The following is a 19,007-nucleotide window of genomic DNA, read 5'->3' as shown; positions in this document are numbered from 1 at the left end:
CTCTCTGGTAGGGACAGTCACTGCATGGAGCTATTATTTGAGGCAAAGTCATGATAAGACAGCTCCCCTTCAGGTTCACAGGAAGCCCATTGCTGTGGGGAGCAGCAGCGAGAACTTAGTATCCACACCCTCCAGGCAACCAAATATCCTGAGCCTGCAACCAAACTACAAGAGCCTGCTCCTGTCTGAGGAGGGAACCGGGACAGGCTTTCTAGTGACTTGCCCCAAGTCCTGTTTTCACGAAAGAGGAATTGAGGACCTCAGACTCACAGCCTTGCAGATGGTCTCTAGATTCCTATCCACGCACTTCAGCTCACAGCTGCTGTTTAGCCTGGGAACCTCGTTTTCTCCTCTTGTACAACTGAATAAATCAAACGAGTCATCTACCTTAGACGAGAAAAGTTAGCCTGGATATTGTATGTGGGTGGGTGCAAGGACTAAAATATTGACCCCAGTTGAAGAGAGGGACTTTGAGATCCAGATTAACTCTTGGTGGTAGGGTTCCCTGTAGGGTTCTGTAAGACAAGCTTCCAGAACCCCAGCAAAGAATGAACACATCCTGCATCCTGCAGACTCGGAAAAGGAAACTGGCCACAAGGTAGACCGCTCCAACCGACCTTGCACTTATCACCGCGTTTGTGCCAGTTCAGAACCTGGTGCTCAAGTTGAGGCTATGAATGGTCCTACGAGTGTAGAAGGCTCAGTGATGACTCTTAGGTGTGCCATGAAAGCGAGGTAGAGCAGCTTGATTTCGATAACTCAAGGAGTTAACACATCCAAAACCAACGCAGGGTGGGGAGGAAAACCACACCCCACGGGAGCGGGAGCCAACTCACAGGAGAAAAAATCCTATTGGCACCGAGGAGGCAGAGAGCCAGCCCCTGGGCGCGGCCTGCAGGGGGCAGGCGATCGCCCGGGGAAGCGGGGGCAGGACGAGGGCCCGAGCCCCAGCAGCTCCCGCTCGCTCCGCAGCTGCAGGGACCGCTCTGCGCCCGCCCGGTGCGCTCTCCTTGGCCGGTGGACTAGCGCTGCCCCGCCGCTGCCATGTGTGCGGCTCGGACGCCGCCGCTGGCGCACATCTTCAGAGGGACTTTCGTCCACTCCACCTGGACCTGCCCCATGGAGGTGCTTCGCGATCACCTCCTCGGCGTGAGCGACAGCGGCAAAGTGAGTGGACGCGGGGTTCTGCGCACCGCGGACAGGTGGAGGGACCCTGGCGCGATGCTGCGCATCCTGGGTTCTTCACTCCGGCACAGAGTGACCACCGTGGCTCTGGAGTTGAACTTGAGAGTTTGGCTCCTAGGGAATGTAGACAGCCTGGTCACTAGGTTCGTAGCCTGGCTAGGGTGGAATGACACCCCGGAAGCCAGGAGCGGTGGAGTACTCGCACCGCACTGTAGGAACCCTTAGAAAATGTGGTTGGATTTCTTGCCATAGAGCTGACAGAGTGGGGGTGGGAGGTATCATTGGATTAGTGTTGTTTACTGAATTCAGCAGGTAGAATAAGCAAAAACACCTGGTTTCATTCACAGGCTCGTTTATCAAACAATGCATTAACGCTACAGGCTACACACATTTAATGCTGGAGAGGATAGAACTGGAAAATTCTCTCTCTCTCTCTCTCTCTCTCTCTCTCTCTCTCTCTCTCTGTCTCTCTGTCTCTCTCTGTCTCTCTCTCTACACACACACACACACACACACACACACACACACACACACACATGCATCAAAACAATCGGTTTCATTTTAAAGTTCAAAATGCCTTCTATGATTATAGGTTTTATACCCTCCCAATTAGGTTTCCACAAGTGTTATATGATGTCTGATGCCTACTTCCTTGTTCATACAGATGGTAACTATGTACATTAGCAATGTCCTGGACAGTTTGGTACGTAAAGTCATTTCATTTGGGGGAAGAACGGGATATGTTTAACTGTTTCTCAAAGTATACCAGTTTGTGGTCTGCCAGGATGAAGACTGTAGGTGCCACTGAGTCACTGACAGTATTGAATTGTAACTTGTATTTGGGAATAACAAGATCTGATATTCTTAAAATTTTGTTAGCATTAATTTGTGTGTGTGTGTGTGTGTGTGTGTGTGTGTACATGTGCCAAATTGGCTGTCTCTTTCCTCCATGTGGAGTCCAGGGACTGAACTCAGGTTCTCAGGCTTGGTGGCATGCACCTTTACCTGCTAAGCCACCACACAGGCTCCCCAAACCTTGTTTTCTCATGGTACTTGATTTTGTTGTTGTTGTTACATTGAGAAGCATAATGTTGTGTTTCCAATGTGATGAAAGTCCCAGAGCTCACCTAATGGAGACTCCGATAAACCTGGGGACCTGCACATCCGCTCCACGTATAGGGCCATGACTCTCAATTTCAGTGAACTCCTACCTGGTATAAGCCTCAATAAACCAAATACAGGCTCTGGGAGACTGTGACAGGGAGGAGATGCTAGTTTGACCACAAGAGCTTTCGGTTAGCTTTCGTTTTGCAATTCACCTCCTATTTCCTCAGTTCTAATAGATGTGTAACTGATGTGATGAAGGTATGGGGACATGATGGAAATAAGGAGGAAAAGGGAGTAAGCTATCAGAAAATTAATCTTTCCTTGAGTTTATACAGAAGAATAAGTGTGTCCTGAACATGCAATTAGTGGTTGAGTCGGAGAATGTGCTTCTCTTGGAGCATGCTGAGGCTCTCAGTTTGCTCAGGGTGCCGTTCTCACATGAGACAAAATGAACTAGCAATCAGCCACAGAACAAAGCCAGTCAAGATTTCAGCTGAACCCCCCACCCCTTGCTGGTGGATTGTTAATTGTTGGTCTCTCTTCTGGGTGCAAGACAGTTACTTACCCCTTCCCTATCCTTAAAGGGCGAGGATGTGGTATATAGTTGAGCATTTGATTTCCCTCATGTTGAAGTAGGGAATGCCTCACATTTAAGGCTGCTAAGATAAACTGCTTACTTGTATACTTATTATTTAAGCATTCCAAGGTATATAAAAACTAGTATGTCCTTGAAGTGAGTAAGTTAATATTTGGGATCATCAGGCTCGGGAACCTTTGAGTTGTACTGAGCTCTAAAAGCTAATGTTAGGACACAGCTTGAGATGGATTGGGAGTCTCTAGAAGCCTTGTGAAAATACTGACTCCCAGACAGCATCCTCAGAGAACCCAAATGCATAGGCCTAGAGTCGGATTCGTACAGGCATCTCTGGAGACTTGGGTAAGGCAGTGGGTGAATCAAATTCTGAGTGATCCTGGTGGACCCACTGTGTGAAATGTCCAAAGCTCATCTTACTCCAGACCTAGGTCTGGGGCAACATCTCAGAGAAGGGACAGTTTTCCTTGTCTTCTTTTTCCTAGATCTAACCCAACAATGGTGACTGTGTTTAATTCATTCAAGTACAACACATTTAAAAAAAATGAGTTAATTTTTCAAAAAGGCAAAACAAAACAAAAAGCCCTCTGTAGCCAATATTTTGGTATTATTTAGAATTCAGGGTTAATTTTTACACTTAAGCAGCACGCAGCTTTTTAAAAATAAAAATTCCAAAATGTATAATTCATTTTCAAATGTTTCATTAATCTTGAAACACAGTGTGCTCAAATGTTATGATTACCCAGTTTTTCCCACATACGTAAGGGTCAAGTTGACTTTAAAGAATCAGCAAGATTGGAACTTTCAGTGTACACTTACAGAGAAACCAGAGTGAGGAAGTGTGCCCACATGGAGGTGGTGCCCTAGGTGTTAGAAGCAAATTCTCTGTGGAAATTAAGCCCTGGGTTCACCTGCTTTGAGACCATGAATGAGACATTAAACCTCTCCCAAGTCTCAGCTTCCTCCTTGTAGAATCAGGTTTGAATCAGATATAGAATGAGCTGATGTGTGACAATGTCTGCACTTAATTGATACTGATCTCGAACTGTGGTCATCTCGGCTCCTTCCTTTCCTCTGCCCCTAGTAAACCCTAAGCCTCTTGCTCAGAGTGGCTGTTTTGCCCCTCTCCCCGTGGTGACACTTGTGCAGCTAGGTGGTAGAGAAGAAAGCTGCAGCCTGGGGCAAGCCTTGTGGGGAGAGGCACAGTTGCTGGACCTCAGCTGTGCATTTTTGTGATTGTGTCAGCCATCATGCATCGTGACACATAAAGCTGTACCTGGGAAAGGTCCCAGGATCCTCAACTGCTAGGTCACTGGGCCATTATTGGCAACATTACTCCCACTACAGTGAAGAAGCTGATTAGAGAAATTGCACATCCGAGGATGTGATAGTTTAGCCAGATTTTGAAACACGGACCAAAGACCATGTTCTATTTCCCCCAACAGTCTGCTTCCCTAAGGAACAACCCCTGAATTTAAAGCTTACACTTTAGAGGGATGGCGCAGTGGTTACAAGCCTGGCTGCTCTTCTAGAGGGCTCAGATTTGATTCTCAACCCCACATGGCTGGTCCCAACCACCTGTTTCTCTAGTTCTAGGGGAACTGATGCCCTCTTCTGGCCTTCAAGGGCACCTACACCCATTGCACACATGCACATAAAAGCACACACAGATACACATACTATATATAATTTTAGCCAAGGTATCAAACTTGTGATAAATAAAAGTGTAATGAGTTTTGAATCAAAAGCTGACCTCATCACTGAAGATAAATGAATGAAGTATGAAAACAGCCTTAGTGAAGTCAATAATCTAGTGACATATCACACCTGCTGTGACTTGTCGGAACAGTCTGAGTATAGAGGAAGGTTTTCTCCAGTTGAACACATTGTGATATTTAAACAATGATCTGCAGGGTGAGTGGAAATCCATAGGCAGGTTGGATTTGGAGAAGATCAGAACCTTTTACATGGAGGAATGGCTGTGGAAAAAGTCCTCAGGTTAGAAAGGACGAAAGGCAAAGATAATTAGAAATCCAAAGCAGAGGAGAAGGATAACACAATGTAAGACAGGGCAGGATGGTAGAGGCCGTGTAGAGTTGGACTAGGATTCTTCAAGATAAAACATGCACTGGGGAAGGGGTGTGGCTATGCCAGGGAGTGAGGTTAGAGATAGCTACAGTGGTTTAGCAGTAGCAGAATGTTTCATGAACTCCTAAGACTGCCTCTGTTACCTACTCCTATGTGAATCTGGTCAACTCAACATTTCAACTTCTAGGTTTTCTTTCTTTCTTTCTTTCTTTCTTTCTTTCTTTCTTTCTTTCTTTCTTTCTTTCTTTCTTTTTTTTTTTGTTTTTTGAGACAGGGTTTCTCTGTGTAGCTTTGTGCCTTTCCTGGATCTCACTCTCTAGACCAGGCTGGCCTTGAACTCACAGAGATCCACCTGCTTCTGCCTCCCGAGTGCTGAGATTAAAGGCATTTGCCACCACTGCCCGGCAGGTTTTCTTATATATAAAATAATTCATGAGGTGGTGGGAAGTATTAAAATATTTTATAAGTGTAAACTATGTGGAATAATGCATGACAGAGCAGTTATCCAGGGTCAGTTTACACCAGCAGTTATCATCCAAGGAGGAGGAAGATGTGGACAGAATGAGTAGCTATTTGGGTCTAGTCAGCTGGATTGGATGATGGCTTGTGCATATAGTCTTATTTCTAACTTCTGGAGCCCAGAGTGGTGTCTATAAATGCATGTGAACCTCACATACCAGGTTACCAAGCATATGCACATGTGTATGAAAATCAGGAGGCAGCATCTACCCAGTCATGGAAGGATTGTTGAGCTGGATCTGAAAGAAAAGAGGATTTTTCTGAACATGCAGAGAAAGGGTCAGTAGCCCTGGCAAAGGTTTCTTCAGTTCCCCAGATTGGCAGGATGAGGAAATCCTACTTCATCTGAGACTGCTTTGCCATCTTGCTTTGATAGAGTTCTTGGTCTAAATAACAAATCCCTGGCTCTGAGTCATCCATTCTTCCTGCTTGGGAGGGTGAAGATCCACCTTCCTGCCAAGCTCACAAATCCAGAATATTGTCTTAGTCTTGAAGGGAGAAATTGGACTTAACTACCCCTTATGAGGCTGCTGGAATAGGAATATGGGTTTCATAAAATGATGCATTCATGCCCAAGCATCACAGGATTATCCTCTGATTTCTGTAGTCTTGAAAGCCATTTTCTTCATCTAAAATATTCACAGCAGGGCTTGTTTGCCCAAGTTCAAATCTACACCTACATAAAAATGTGGGCATGGCTGCATGTGCCTGTAACCCCAGCATTGGGGCTGGGGGTAGGGTAGAGACAGGCAGATCATAGGAGCTTGCTGACCAACCAGACTAACCCAGAGTGGACTTCCAGTTCAATGAGAGGACTTGCTTCAAACAATGCAATGGAAAGAGGTCAAGAAAGATACAACTTCTACTACAGATCACATCTAGAGCATGCTCCCACATACTTGGCCTGCAACACTTAATATAACACACATAGGTATGTACGAGTGTGCGTGCGCACACACAAACACACACACACACACACACACACACACACACACACACACATTCACACACAAAAAGTATTTGTGGCAAAAATTCAAGAGCCACGACTACTTAAGGTTTAACTAACACCTCCTGAATTTGATCAGCCTCTAATGTACTTGGCTTGTGGATACACCATGGTAGTAGCCAGCAAGGGAAAGTCTGTTAGCCTGGAATCGTGGTCCCCTTTTATGGATTCTTGGTCTCATTGATAAAAAAAAAATTTTTTAAATGGGTTCTGAAGGGAGTTCAAGGACCATTTTATTAGAGTTTGAGAGGAATGGAGTAGTCAAGCTGTAAATCCCAGCAGCTGCTGGGAGGTGAGGAAGGAGAGATAATGGTATCTTTTGAAGTAGGGTCCAAGAAAGCTGCAGACTCAGTAACGGAGATGAGCCAACAACTGTTTTGGAGGAGGGTGGGATGAGTGTCTCCAGTCAAACTGTGAGAACATCTTGTGTGTCAGGGCAAGTGTGCTTAGGATCTTGGCCTGTATCAAAAGGGATGGAAGGAGCAAGGGAAAGTTTATGCCCTTTGGTTAGAACCCAGAAAGTAGGCAAAGGGTGATCTGTGAGCAGCAGCATGGAGAAATGGGTTCTTGAAATGTGTAAGTACATTATCTGGTCAATTATTTCTCCAATTTCTTTAGTAGGTTGCTTGGCTCTTAAGGAAGTACATTATGTGCATGCCTTGGCAACTGGTTTGAGCCAATTTCCTAGATCCTATGGGCCTGTCCCACTACAGTAGGTCTTCAGGGTATGCCACCTTTTGTGAATGTCTCCTATGGAGGTCATTGTCAGATTCATTTGGGTTAATCTCTTAGAGGAGGAGATAGTCAAATGCAATGTTCTAAATTTGGGGCCAGTTTGGAATGTCAAGTCTTTACCCAGAGCTAGAGGTAGAATTCAGTTCTCCTTCTTTTGACCAATAGATAACAACTGTCTCTTAATTGGCCTTAGGAAATCCCTGGTAATTCCTCCCTCTCATATAGCATTTTAAATCTCAAGGAGGAGCCATTAGGATGCTTCTCTTAAAATTGATATTACCCAGAAAAGGGGCAATGAAGTCCAAAGCTGACTCTGGGCTAAGGGTCTATCCTTACTGGCCTCTAAGCCTGCTGATACCCATGTAGCTACCTAACAATCCTATTTCCAGTTATCAGGTCCTTATTTTCCTGGCTTTCTTGGTAGCTAAGGGCGGCTGCTGCTGATGTCCTGGTATATAGGAAGTGGACCCAGAAGTTTCCAGGATGTGGGAAGAGAAGCCCTTTCTTTCTTTAGATGCTTTCATGTGAGGAAGGATACCTGGAGATGTTGTTGCCACCATCTGGGACTATGACTGTGCTAGACTATTTCATCACTGTGACAAAATATCAGAGAAAGCCAACTAAAAGGGAAAGATATATTTGGTTCATGGCTCCAGAGGTTCAGTATATGGTTGGCTAACTTCATTGTCATTAGGTCCATGGTGAAGTATATTATGGTGGGAGGGGCATGAGTTAGGTAAGGCCAGAAGGCTAATCACCTAGTGGTTGCAGTGAAGCAGAGAGAGAGAGAGAGAGAGAGAGAGAGAGAGAGAGAGAGAGAGAGAGAGAGAGAGAGAGAGAGAGAGAGAGAGCGCTTCCCCCATGGTTAAATCTCCAGAAATCCCCCCACAGACACACTCAGAAGGCTCTGCTATCTTTGAAGAGTTAACTACTCTGAAACTCCCTACTTTCCACTTCCTTTGTGAGCTAGTGAAGTGTCTTCATTATGCGAACCTCTGGACACTTTATTCTTTACTGAGCTATACTCCTCAAAGAGTCATATTATTATCACAAGCAAAGGTCCAGACTGTCTTGGGAGGCAAGTGTTGGAAGGAAGGCAATATGAAGAAGCTAGAGGGTAGTTACTTTCTCAAGTCTCTGTTGTCCTGGGCTTAGGGACCCTAAGGTCCTTTACTGGGGTGTGGGGGAAAGGAGGTCCAACAAGGTTTGGGGAGGAACTAGTCATCTGGACTATGTGCCTTCTCCCAAACATCTTAGGTGACATCTACCTCCTGGGGTCAGCTCCCAAATCTGCTTCTCAGACAGCTAGACACAAGTTCTTTGTTTTAGAGAGTGAAACAGTGAACAATTTTTGTCAGAGAGATAAAGAAACAAAGAACTAAAGAAGGGAGGAATAATTGGCCTTTGAGATGGCTAAGTAGGTGATGGCATCTGCTGCCAAGGCTCACGACCTGAGTCCAATCCCTGGGACCCATACACTGCAAGGGAAGACTAGAATCCCCTACTTTGCTCTCTGACCTTCACATGTACAGTGTCATATGTGTGCATGGGCATACATGTGTACAGATACACACATGACAATGAACTAAAAGCATATTTTTTTAATGGAAAGGAATTTCAGGGCTCATTGGATATTCTGAAGTTTAGAGAGAGGTCATTCAGTAATTAAGATCTTAAGTCTCCAGGCATAGCCTCTCTATAGATTTAGAATAACAAGCAAGAGAGGGGAGATGTTAAAGGTTAACTTGAGGACAGAGTCTAAAGTACCCACTTCTAGAAAGTTCACATCTCTGGTATTTAGAATGCCAGTTACACTGGGGGCTGTTAAGTAATCCTGCTAAGGACACCTTCCTGAATAGGTGGCTCTGTGGCATTACTTTCAAAGGATTAACAGTTGCTTTCGCCACTGTCTTCTTCTGGCTCGCCCCAACATCAATGTCTTTTCAGGCATTCATACCCGGTCGTGACCAGCTATGTTTCCCAGGGCTGTTCATTCATATCCATTTCGACCACTGTTCTCCCAACTCTTCTTTGTCTCTTGACTAAAACATCAGAGTATCTTGTTTTTCTCCCTATTCTAGTGTTTCCTCCACATGACTGGCTGCTATTTTCTTGGATCATGGGTAGTTCTTCTGCAGCCATCTGTGGCTTACTATTTATTGATTGTAAGGTCCAAATGTCTTTGGAGGAATTCTAGACATGGAATTCTTTCTAATATTTTTCCATTGTCATCTCTCTGTAAAAGGGAATAGAATGAGTATGACTTGCTCACACCATGATGCATCCCTGAGCTGAGGATGATCAGATAAATTTCCCATGGTTCCCTAGCATACCATGTCCTTTTATGTCTCCATGTTTGGGGCATTGATCTCTCAGTCTGGAATAACCCTCCTTTTTTATATCCCATTTCCCCTCTACCTGGGTCAAATTGAAATCACATTCTTTTAAAGCTCAGCCTTGGTTTCTCCAAAGTTTCTCTGGCCATCACTTCCCAATGGATAAAAGTTTCTTCTTCAGCCCATACAATTTTGCATACACTTTAAATAGGTATTTTCTTAGTAATTAAGAGATACCTTCTAAAGCTAGACTGTGAATTCAACTCTTAGCTCTTTCATTTACCTGGAACAAATGTCCTTATATACCTAAGCCCCTACAACCAAGGGTTTATGTTTTGAAGTTTAATGCCCATTGTGAGATACTGAGAGGCAGATATTTGATGTGAAGATGAGGTTTAGAAGGTGGGGTCCTTGGTATGTGAATCAGATTAGAGTACAGGTCTCATTACAAAACTGGTGTCTTTGTAAGTAAGAGATAACATTAACACACACACACACACACACACACACACACACACACACACACAGTCTCACTCTGTGGTGCTCTGCACTACCTCAGGACTCTGTCAAGTGTGTTTTTTTAATAGCTTCCACATTCATGGTGATGCGGAACCAGCAGCAGAAATGGACTAAGCTGAAAGGTATGTCAGCTCTGCACTGAGCTGTTTGTCTCCCTTCTGCTTATGCTCAAGGTTCAACTCAAACACCATCACAAATCTTTTCATCATTTGTAAATTACTTCTTCCTCTGTTTGGTGGCCTTTATTGTCTGTTTTTCTGATAGAGAATTCATGTGAATTTGCTGTATCTGATTTGTGTACGTTCTAGTTCAAATTTTAAGTTTCTGTTCATGTTGCATCTGTAAAAAGCAGAAAGTATCTAATACTTCCTAGCAAACCCAGCCTTTTTCAAATAGTATAGGTGTTCAGTAAATATTTATTCAGTGTTCTGAAAAATTGTAGCAACCGTTACACAGTTTGTCTTCCTCTTGTACCTTAATAAGAACAACATCGGATGTAATTTAGTATGGTCTCAGAAGTGATTTTTATTGAACAAAATACAAATGTTCAGAAGCTGTGATGATGATTAAATCCATTCTGCTTTGGAAATGATGTTGTTTTTAAGAGGATTTTGTTTTATGGTGAAACATAAGAATTGAAGATTACTTTCTTTAATTCCACTACCTATAAATATATTAGACTTTCAACAGTTTCTTCTGCAGATATTGAGTGCCTGCTGTATGTATGCTACATGGTCGGGACACTAAATAACTGGGTTCTATGGCTAATGCCTCAGAAGCAGCACCTTCCAACCTCAGTGCACTACAGATTTTCCATGACAGCTCAGGCAAAAGCCTTACCCTTTCCTTTGATGAAAGTTAGACTTCAACTTCAATACCATCATTGGGGACCACGACAAGTAACATAAAGTCCAAAGAAATGCTGTGGCTTTCCCAGTGGGATACAGAAGGAAGCTGTTTGAATCCAAATCCGTTTCCTCTTCAGCATTCAGATCTCTCTGGGTCTGATTAAAAGTCCCCTGCAGGGCTGGGTTATGGCTTCACAGTTTCAGCACGTGCCTCCCAAGCCTGATGACCTGAGTTTGGATCCCCAGAACCCAGGAGAAGCATGAAGAAGTAGCACAAGCGTCTGTAATCCCAGCCAAGTCTCTGGGATTCATCTACCTAGAGATGGCAAGTCCCCACCAGGAGAATGGACATTGGGCTTGCTTCTCTACTGTAAACAGCAGAAAAACAAGAGGCCCTGTTCTCAAACAAGGCTGAAGACAAGGATACCTCAGGTCACCTGTCTTCTACAACCCCTCCCTGTATCATGACATGTGTGCACATACTCACTCATAAACATGAACACACACACACACACACACACACACTCACTCACTCACTCATAAACATGAACACACACACACACACACACACACACACACACACACACACACACTACCCTAGGTATATTTCAGCCACTGAAACATTAACCTTCTCTTTCAGCTCTGTCTCCTTGGTCCCATCCCTTTGAACTCCGGACAGAGAGATCCATCCTTTATTCTGCAGTGGTGTCTGAGACCTCTGACCTGTCATTCCCCTTCTGGTTCCTTCTCCTTGGAACTGCAATCCTTCTTTTTTAGTCTTTTCCTTCAGTATTGTTTCCTTTTGTTGTCAGTAAAGATACTCCTATTCATCAGTTCACAGACTTCATCAAATCTAAGTGACATCTGAATATATCAAAAACACGCACAGCCTTCTCATGGTCTTAGCCTCTCTAAGCCATGCAGAAATGATGGCCTTAGACCAATCTAACTGTGGCAGTCTTTATCATCAACTGTCTCTATTGAAAATCACCCAGGAGATACACCTTGAAGCATGCCCATGAGGAGGTTTCTGGAGAGGTTTAACTGAGTACAGAAGACCTATCCAGGGTGTGGGTAGCAATATCCCCCGGGCTGAGATCTTGAACTGAATAAAGGAGACAAAGACAAGAAGTATGTTCATTTCTCTCCTCTGCTTGACTGTGGGTACAGTGTGGCAGCTCCGTGCCCCTCTTGCCACTGTGAATTTCCATGTCCTCTGTTCTTCTTTCATTTCCACTGCTGTGGTGAAATACTGCGACACAAAGCAACTCAGGGAAGAAAGGGTTGTTTCGCAATTCCAGCTTATGGTCCATCACTGTGGAAAGTCAGAGCAGGGACTTGAAGCAGCCAGTCACATCCACAGTCAAGAGGAGAGAAGGATGTATACAGGCCCACACTCAGCTCACCTTCCCCGCTTTACAGTCCAGGACTCAAACCTAGGAAATGATACTGCCTCCAGTGGGCTGGGTCTTCCCATATCAGTTAGCTGTAATCCAGACAGGCTTCCACAGACATGCGCACAGGCCGACCTGACAATCTCTCACTGATACTCTTCTCAGTTGATTCTAGATTGTGTTAAGATGACAATTAAAACTAACCATCAAATCCTCAAACACATCCTTAAGTTCATTTCATCAGTTTGTTACAGCAACAAGTAAGTAACGAAAGCACTAACCACAATGCACGATTGGTTGAGAGAATGTGTATGTGTGTGTGTGTGTGTGTGTGTGTGTGTGTGTGTGTGTGTGTGTGTGTTCTTTATGGAAAAGTTGATAAGAAGTTTCTTAAATAGATGAATTGAGCTAGATTCAAAGTGGGTCAAAAGAGAGACTCAGATTCTTCTTGCTTTTAAAGCCCATTCATCTCTATTTCTCCTTTGTCCTCTGCTCCGGCCTGTGGTGATATATTGTGTTCCCCAATATATAGTGCTTCCTAATAAACTTATCTGGGGTCAGAGGACAGAACAGCCACTAGATAGACATAGAGGGCAGAAAATGGTGGCACACACACATTTAATCCTATCACTTGGAGATCCATCTGGATCTCTGTGAGTTCAAAGCCACACTGGAAACAGCCAGGCATGGTGACTCACTCCTTTAATCCCAGGAAGTGATAGCAGGAAGCAGAAAGTTATATAAGATGTGAGGACCAGGAACTAGAGCCTGGTTAAGCTTTCCAGCTGTGAGTAGCAGTTCAGCTGAGATCCATTTGAATGAAGACTCAGAGGCATCCAATCTGAGGAAACAGGATTAGCTGAGAAGTTGGCAAGGTAAGGTGGCTGTGGCTTGTTCTTCTTTTCTGATCTTTCAGCATTCACCCCAATACCTGGCCTCGGGTTTGTTTTGATTAAGACCCTTTAAGATTTGTGTTACACCTGTCTGCATAATTATTCCATTGTCCACAGGTGTGTTTTTCCTTGAAATGAATATTTTCATCAACTCTTCAAAGACTGGCATAAAATGACCATAACTTCTAGACTAATGCTGAACCCCATATAGAGCTCCTGCACCTGTGTCCTGCCCCTGGCTCGCTCTGGCCGCCATTTCACTGCTTTGATAGCTGATACTCATCATCGTTAGCTTCAGCTGTCAACTTGACAAACCTAGATCACCTGGAAAGAAAGAACTTCAACTGAAGAATTGCTCAGACTTGGCTGTAGGCACATCTTAAAGGCATTTTCTTGATTGCTGGTTGATGTGGGAGGGCCCAGGCCACTGTGGACAGTGCCATTCCTGGGCAATTCTTAGGGCTCTAAGAAAGGTAGCTAGGATAAGGGAAGCAAGCTGGTATAAGCAGGGTTCCTCCATGGCCTCTGCTTCATTTCTGCCTCCAGGTTCCTGCTTGAGTTCCTGCCCTGCCTTCTCTTGATGGACTGTGACATGTAAGCCAAATAAGCCCTTCCTTCTACTTGCCTTTGGTCATGTTATCACGGCAACAGGAAGCAAACTGGAAGTATACACTAGACGTGTACTGCTAAACCTAACTGAGTACTAATACTTCCACTTTTTAAACATCCCCCAGTGTTTAAGGGAATCAATTTGAGTTCCTATCCAATTGCAATTATTGGAAAATTAATGTCACTTGCTTTGGAACCTTGATTTCTTTTCTTTCCATGTGACAAAGATTTCTGGGGAATTTTATAATCCAATTATTCATTCATTCAGTCCTAGGAAGTGAAGGACTCTCCATGTCTAGGGTGCTGCTCTTATTTTAGGGCTGCATCTGTGAACAGGATAGAGCTGCTACTGCCAGGGAGCTTTTCTTCACTTTTGAACAAGGATCTTTCAGTCATTTGGTTCTAAATGAGGACAGCCCCTTTCTTCTAAGTCCATGGTAGTCACTGCTGCCCATGTTCCTCATGGTCATACACATTCTGTAGCCACAGCATATCCCCATACATGGTCATATTAATATCTAGCTTCCCTTCTAGAAAGTAGAGAGATATTTCATCCTTTCCTGGTATACTTAAGACATTAAAAACAAGAATGCAAGGTAAATTCTCAGTTGATGATTGACCACAATGGAAACTTTTATATTTAAGATAAGATTTAAGAAATAGATCAGTTATAATACTAGTATCGCATCTCTTATCTTGGGTAATTGTGCATTAAGTCACATGGTTAAAGACAATACATTCCATGCACACATTAGCTTCAAACATTGCATATAGTTTCTTGCTCATGACACTGGATGACAACTCACAGGTACAAACCAGACTGATGATGGTACAAATAATGTTAGCAGCAATAACATGTGCATGTTACCGAACACACATATTCTGGACTAGTGCTGAATGCTTTCCATGTGTATCTTAGGAGTCCCCATGACCACTGTCTGGGGAAGAAATGATGGTTTTCATCTTCTCTTAAAAAAGAAAAGACACAAGCTTAGAGTATTGACTTTACTTTTGTGATAACTGTCCAGTGACAGTAATTTGATTGATTTTTCTTTGTCTTGATATGGCCAAGCAATAGACTGACCTATGCTTCCTGTACTTAATTCCAACATAGATCCATCTATTCTGATATACTTTCTAAAATTGATCAATATGTATGAATACCCCTCAAAAGAGCTTTCTTCCTGTAGCTTTGACCTTATGTCCTACCTTCCAAAGACCTTTCCCCCTGTCCCCCTCTATCTCCAGTGGAAGCATTATTTAGTTACCTTAATCACATTCACTTACTAAGGTGAGAGGAGAAATTATATTAACTTTAACTTTTAATTAATATATTTTCCGAAACCCTTTTGATTGTTGAAGTCTCTGCTTGTGAAGTGTTACCTTACTCTGGAGATATAGTGCCTCATGCGTTATGATTCAGCCTCTTTCTCCATCAACACCTCCTGTGCCATCTTCTTTGTCTCCCACTGTCATCGCTGTAGAACCTGAAGCTGAGGCCACACTGCCCTTTCTCTTCTCTGCCCATTATTGGGTTTTAAAATATTTTGATAAACCTTCACCATCAAACTGTACATGGAAGCCCCAAGTATATCAATCTCAGTTTACTGGCAAGGTAATTCTAATGTAAAGTGAGTTCTTTAAAGCTTATGTATAGTGAAATATATGTTTTTAAGACTCAAAGTGCCCCAACAGCTTCCATGGAAAGAAAAAGCGTATTTGACCATACACTCATGCCACCCACCTCATTATATTTCATATATTCATATGTGTGTGTATATATGAAGTATGTGTGTGTGTGAGTGTGTGTGTGTGTGTATAAAACTTCTAGAAAGAAATATTAAAACAAAACCCAAATAACACTTTCTTTTGTAGTGTATGACTGGAAAGTTGGTCACATGGAGAGTAATTTTAAGTCTTTGTGTTGTCAAACTGTTTTATTTATTTTTGAACCCTTGTATTTTTACTTTAATCTTTGTGTTCTCTTGGTTTTTTAAATTATAGTAAAATATATGCAACATACATTTTAAAGAATGTTTAAAGTTTTGTTTTCTGTATTCAGAGCATTGGACATTTATCACTACCATCACTAGTATTTAGTTCTGTAATTGTTCACTCCCCCAGGAAAACTCATGACCTATTGAGCAGCTGCACCAAACTTACTTTCCTCATTCTCCAAGAGTCACTAATCTGCTTCCTTTATATTTGTATATGTGGGATTTTGTTAACAAATGAACATAAATAATTAATGACCTTTTGTGTACAGCTTTATTCACTTAGCATAGTTTCAAAGCTTATTGTGTCATGGCGTGTGTTAAAAACTCATTCCTTTTTATAGCTCAATACCATTTCATTGTTTGGTAATGCCACATTCAAAAAAATCTGTTCTTCAGCCAAGGGACATTTAGATTGTTTACACCCTTTGGCTACTGTTTCTATGAACATTTTATCCACACGTTCTGAAAATCAACTTGTATAATATTATTTTAAGGTGTGTTATATTTGTTTATGCTGTGGAACATTTGTTTAATGATGCAAAGATGTGTTGCATTCTTTTGTTGCATTTGTTCAATTCTGTGAAGCTGTGTTACTTTGCCTGTCTAAAACACATGATGATCTAATAAGGAGCTGAATGGCCAATAGTGAAGCAGGAGAAAGGATAGGTGGGGCTGGCAGGCAGAGAGAATAAATAGAAGGAGACATCAATCTGGGAGAAAGAAGAAAGAGGAGAGAACAAGGAGAGAAGGACATCAAGGGCCAGCTGCACAGCAAGCCATGGAGAAAGAAGTAATGAGAACTATACAGAAATAGAGGAAGATAAAAGCCCAGAGACAAAAGATAGATGGCGTAATTTAAAGTTAAGAAAAGCTGGCTAGAGACAAGCCAAGCTAAGGCTCAGCATTCATAAGTAAGAAAAGCCTCTGTGTATTTATTTGGGAGCTGGGGGGTGGGCCCCCCAAAAGAGCAAAAACAACCAACAACATTTTGGTGTTACCATCATAGGTTGTATTTCCATATAGGGCCTGAGAAAGCAGAAAAAGAAAAAGAAAAGAAAAAGGACATGGCTCCTTTAAGAGGTGCTGATGTTCAATTGGTAGCACTAAGTAAAATGGCAAGCTAAGTAAAAAAACAAAACAAAGCAAAAAACAAACAAACAAACAAAAAAAAAACAAACAAAAATGTTTGTGGCAATGCAGATACCGACTTCCATAGCTAGGAAGGTTTAATGCAGTTCTTGGTCACAAACCTCCTCCAGTTGGACCGTGAGCTTTAGGTCTGACTTTCCCAACCCCAAGAAGTATTCGGGGCCAGCTTCCAAAGCTGTGCAGAGGTCCTAGCCTCACTGCTTAGGAGATTTTTGCTCATGCAGAAAAAAAAATGCTGAAAGATATGCAATAAAAGAGGTCCAGACAGAATAACTCTGAAAAGGTTTCAGTGTTTTGCAATGTGCATAGGCTTAAGAAAGAAAAAGGGTATGGACAGTCATAGAAAGAAATAGTTCAAAAATAATAAACTCAAGCCGGGCAGTGGTGGCACATGCCTTTAATCCCAGCACTTGGGAGGAAGAACCAGGAGGATCTCTGTGAGTTCAAGGCCAGCCTGGTCTACAGAGCAAGATCCAGGACAGACACCAAAACTACACAGAGAAACCCTGTCTCAAAAAAAAAATGAAGTCTTTAAAGAGAGAAGTTAAATAATAAAAATGAATAAGCCATGTAGAGACAGGAAATATACAGGGAGTCTGAATCCTGTATGTTATTGTGTTGATTTTGAATATTTTAAAGGCTGACAAGCAAATGATAGCTGCTAAGAGACATGGGATTGTGAACTGGACTGTTAAGTTCAACCAATCTAGATATTTTAGAAATGCCTTAACTTTAAAAAAGAAGTAAAAAAAAATCTATTTATCAAATGGAAATAAAAAATGTTTTGGAGTTTTATTTCCACAGAAAACAAGAGGCTGTGGATCGTTCCAGGTTAATATGGATCAGGTTTGATCAAGGGAGACCTCCTGAACCTTGACAGGTGATATTTATCAACAAAGGTTATAGCTGGTCTTCCCAGAACTTGGCCATTATCTCAAATTTTCTCTCTGGGACTCTAAAGATGCTTCATCTGCAGACAGCAGGAAGCAATTTAGAGAAAATGATGTCCACATTCCCAAGAGTTGGGTTGTAGGAGGCTTTAGGTTATTTGATGGATCATGGATGTTTGTTATATTTAGGGGAATATAGAATAAAAAGACAACTATTAATCTCAGATATTTTGCATTGGCATGGATTTTGGAATATTGATACAAATTCAAAATTAATTTTGTTACACTGTATATATGTTTCTACTTTTGTTTGAGGTATTGTGCCTATACAGCTGATTTAAAAATGCAATGTATAAATAAGAAATGAGGTTAGTAGTTAATCTATAATAATCACACTTATAGTCACAATAGGTATGTTTTCTAAGTTCAATAGGTATATTTTAGATAAATAAATACTCTTCAAACACTTCAAAGACCACTAGATTATGGCATTTAAAATGTTTGGTTAACCTAAGGTTTTTCACGGCAATGAGACACATCTGCTCCTGGCAGCACCAATTTACTTCAGAGAAGATGATGGGCAATGAAGAAACTCCTAATGGAGTTTGCTTTCATTGTGGCAAGATTAGCCACTGGGCAAAGAAATGGCTCTTGCCTTTGACTGCTGACATTGTGCTGTGCAGACTGGATATGCATGATATACGGGAAAAAGACTGTCAAAATTTGTCAAAACAAGACAGGACAATCCTTTAAAATTCCTACTTCACTGAAGAGTCTGACAGATATTCTGCAGGACACACAGGAAAGGGACTGATGAACTTTGCCAATACTAGGCAGGACAGCCCTTCAAATTTCCTGCTTCACTGAAAAGTTTGCCAGATATTCTGGACCTGTAGGCTGAAGATGGATGCCCCAACATTGCAAAGGCTCTGGGTAACTGTCCAGGTAGCCAAATGTTTCTGTTGTTAGATAATATTACATCCTTCTTGGTCTTTGATAGAGTTGAAGACTAGATAGTTATAGTTGCAGTTTTCCTTAGATATGATAGAAAGTAAGTTAGGTATAAAATTTTGGATTCACTAAGATAAGATAAATAATGTATTATTTTCTCTGAATATGCTAACTACAAATGGACAGAAT

General features: G+C 42.2%; 1 protein-coding gene across 2 annotated transcripts in view; it reads left to right on the top strand.

Moving 5' to 3' along the window:
• Positions 1-885: 885 nt before the first annotated feature.
• Gda (guanine deaminase) overlaps positions 886-19,007 on the top strand; it is an 85,855-nt gene continuing 67,733 nt past the window's right edge. The window contains exon 1 of one of the 2 annotated variants that reach the window (XM_028893841.2): positions 886-1,167. In XM_028893841.2, the coding sequence (XP_028749674.1) occupies positions 1,045-1,167 (123 nt within the window). In that variant the 5' untranslated portion in view covers positions 886-1,044. The remainder of the gene's footprint in view (positions 1,168-19,007) is intronic. The other variant, XM_028893849.2, reaches the window with a different exon arrangement.

Source organism: Peromyscus leucopus, chromosome 1 (genome assembly GCF_004664715.2).
Source record: "Peromyscus leucopus breed LL Stock chromosome 1, UCI_PerLeu_2.1, whole genome shotgun sequence".
Classification (NCBI taxonomy): Eukaryota; Metazoa; Chordata; class Mammalia; order Rodentia; family Cricetidae; genus Peromyscus; species Peromyscus leucopus.
This window is presented reverse-complemented; position numbering and strand designations above follow the sequence as displayed.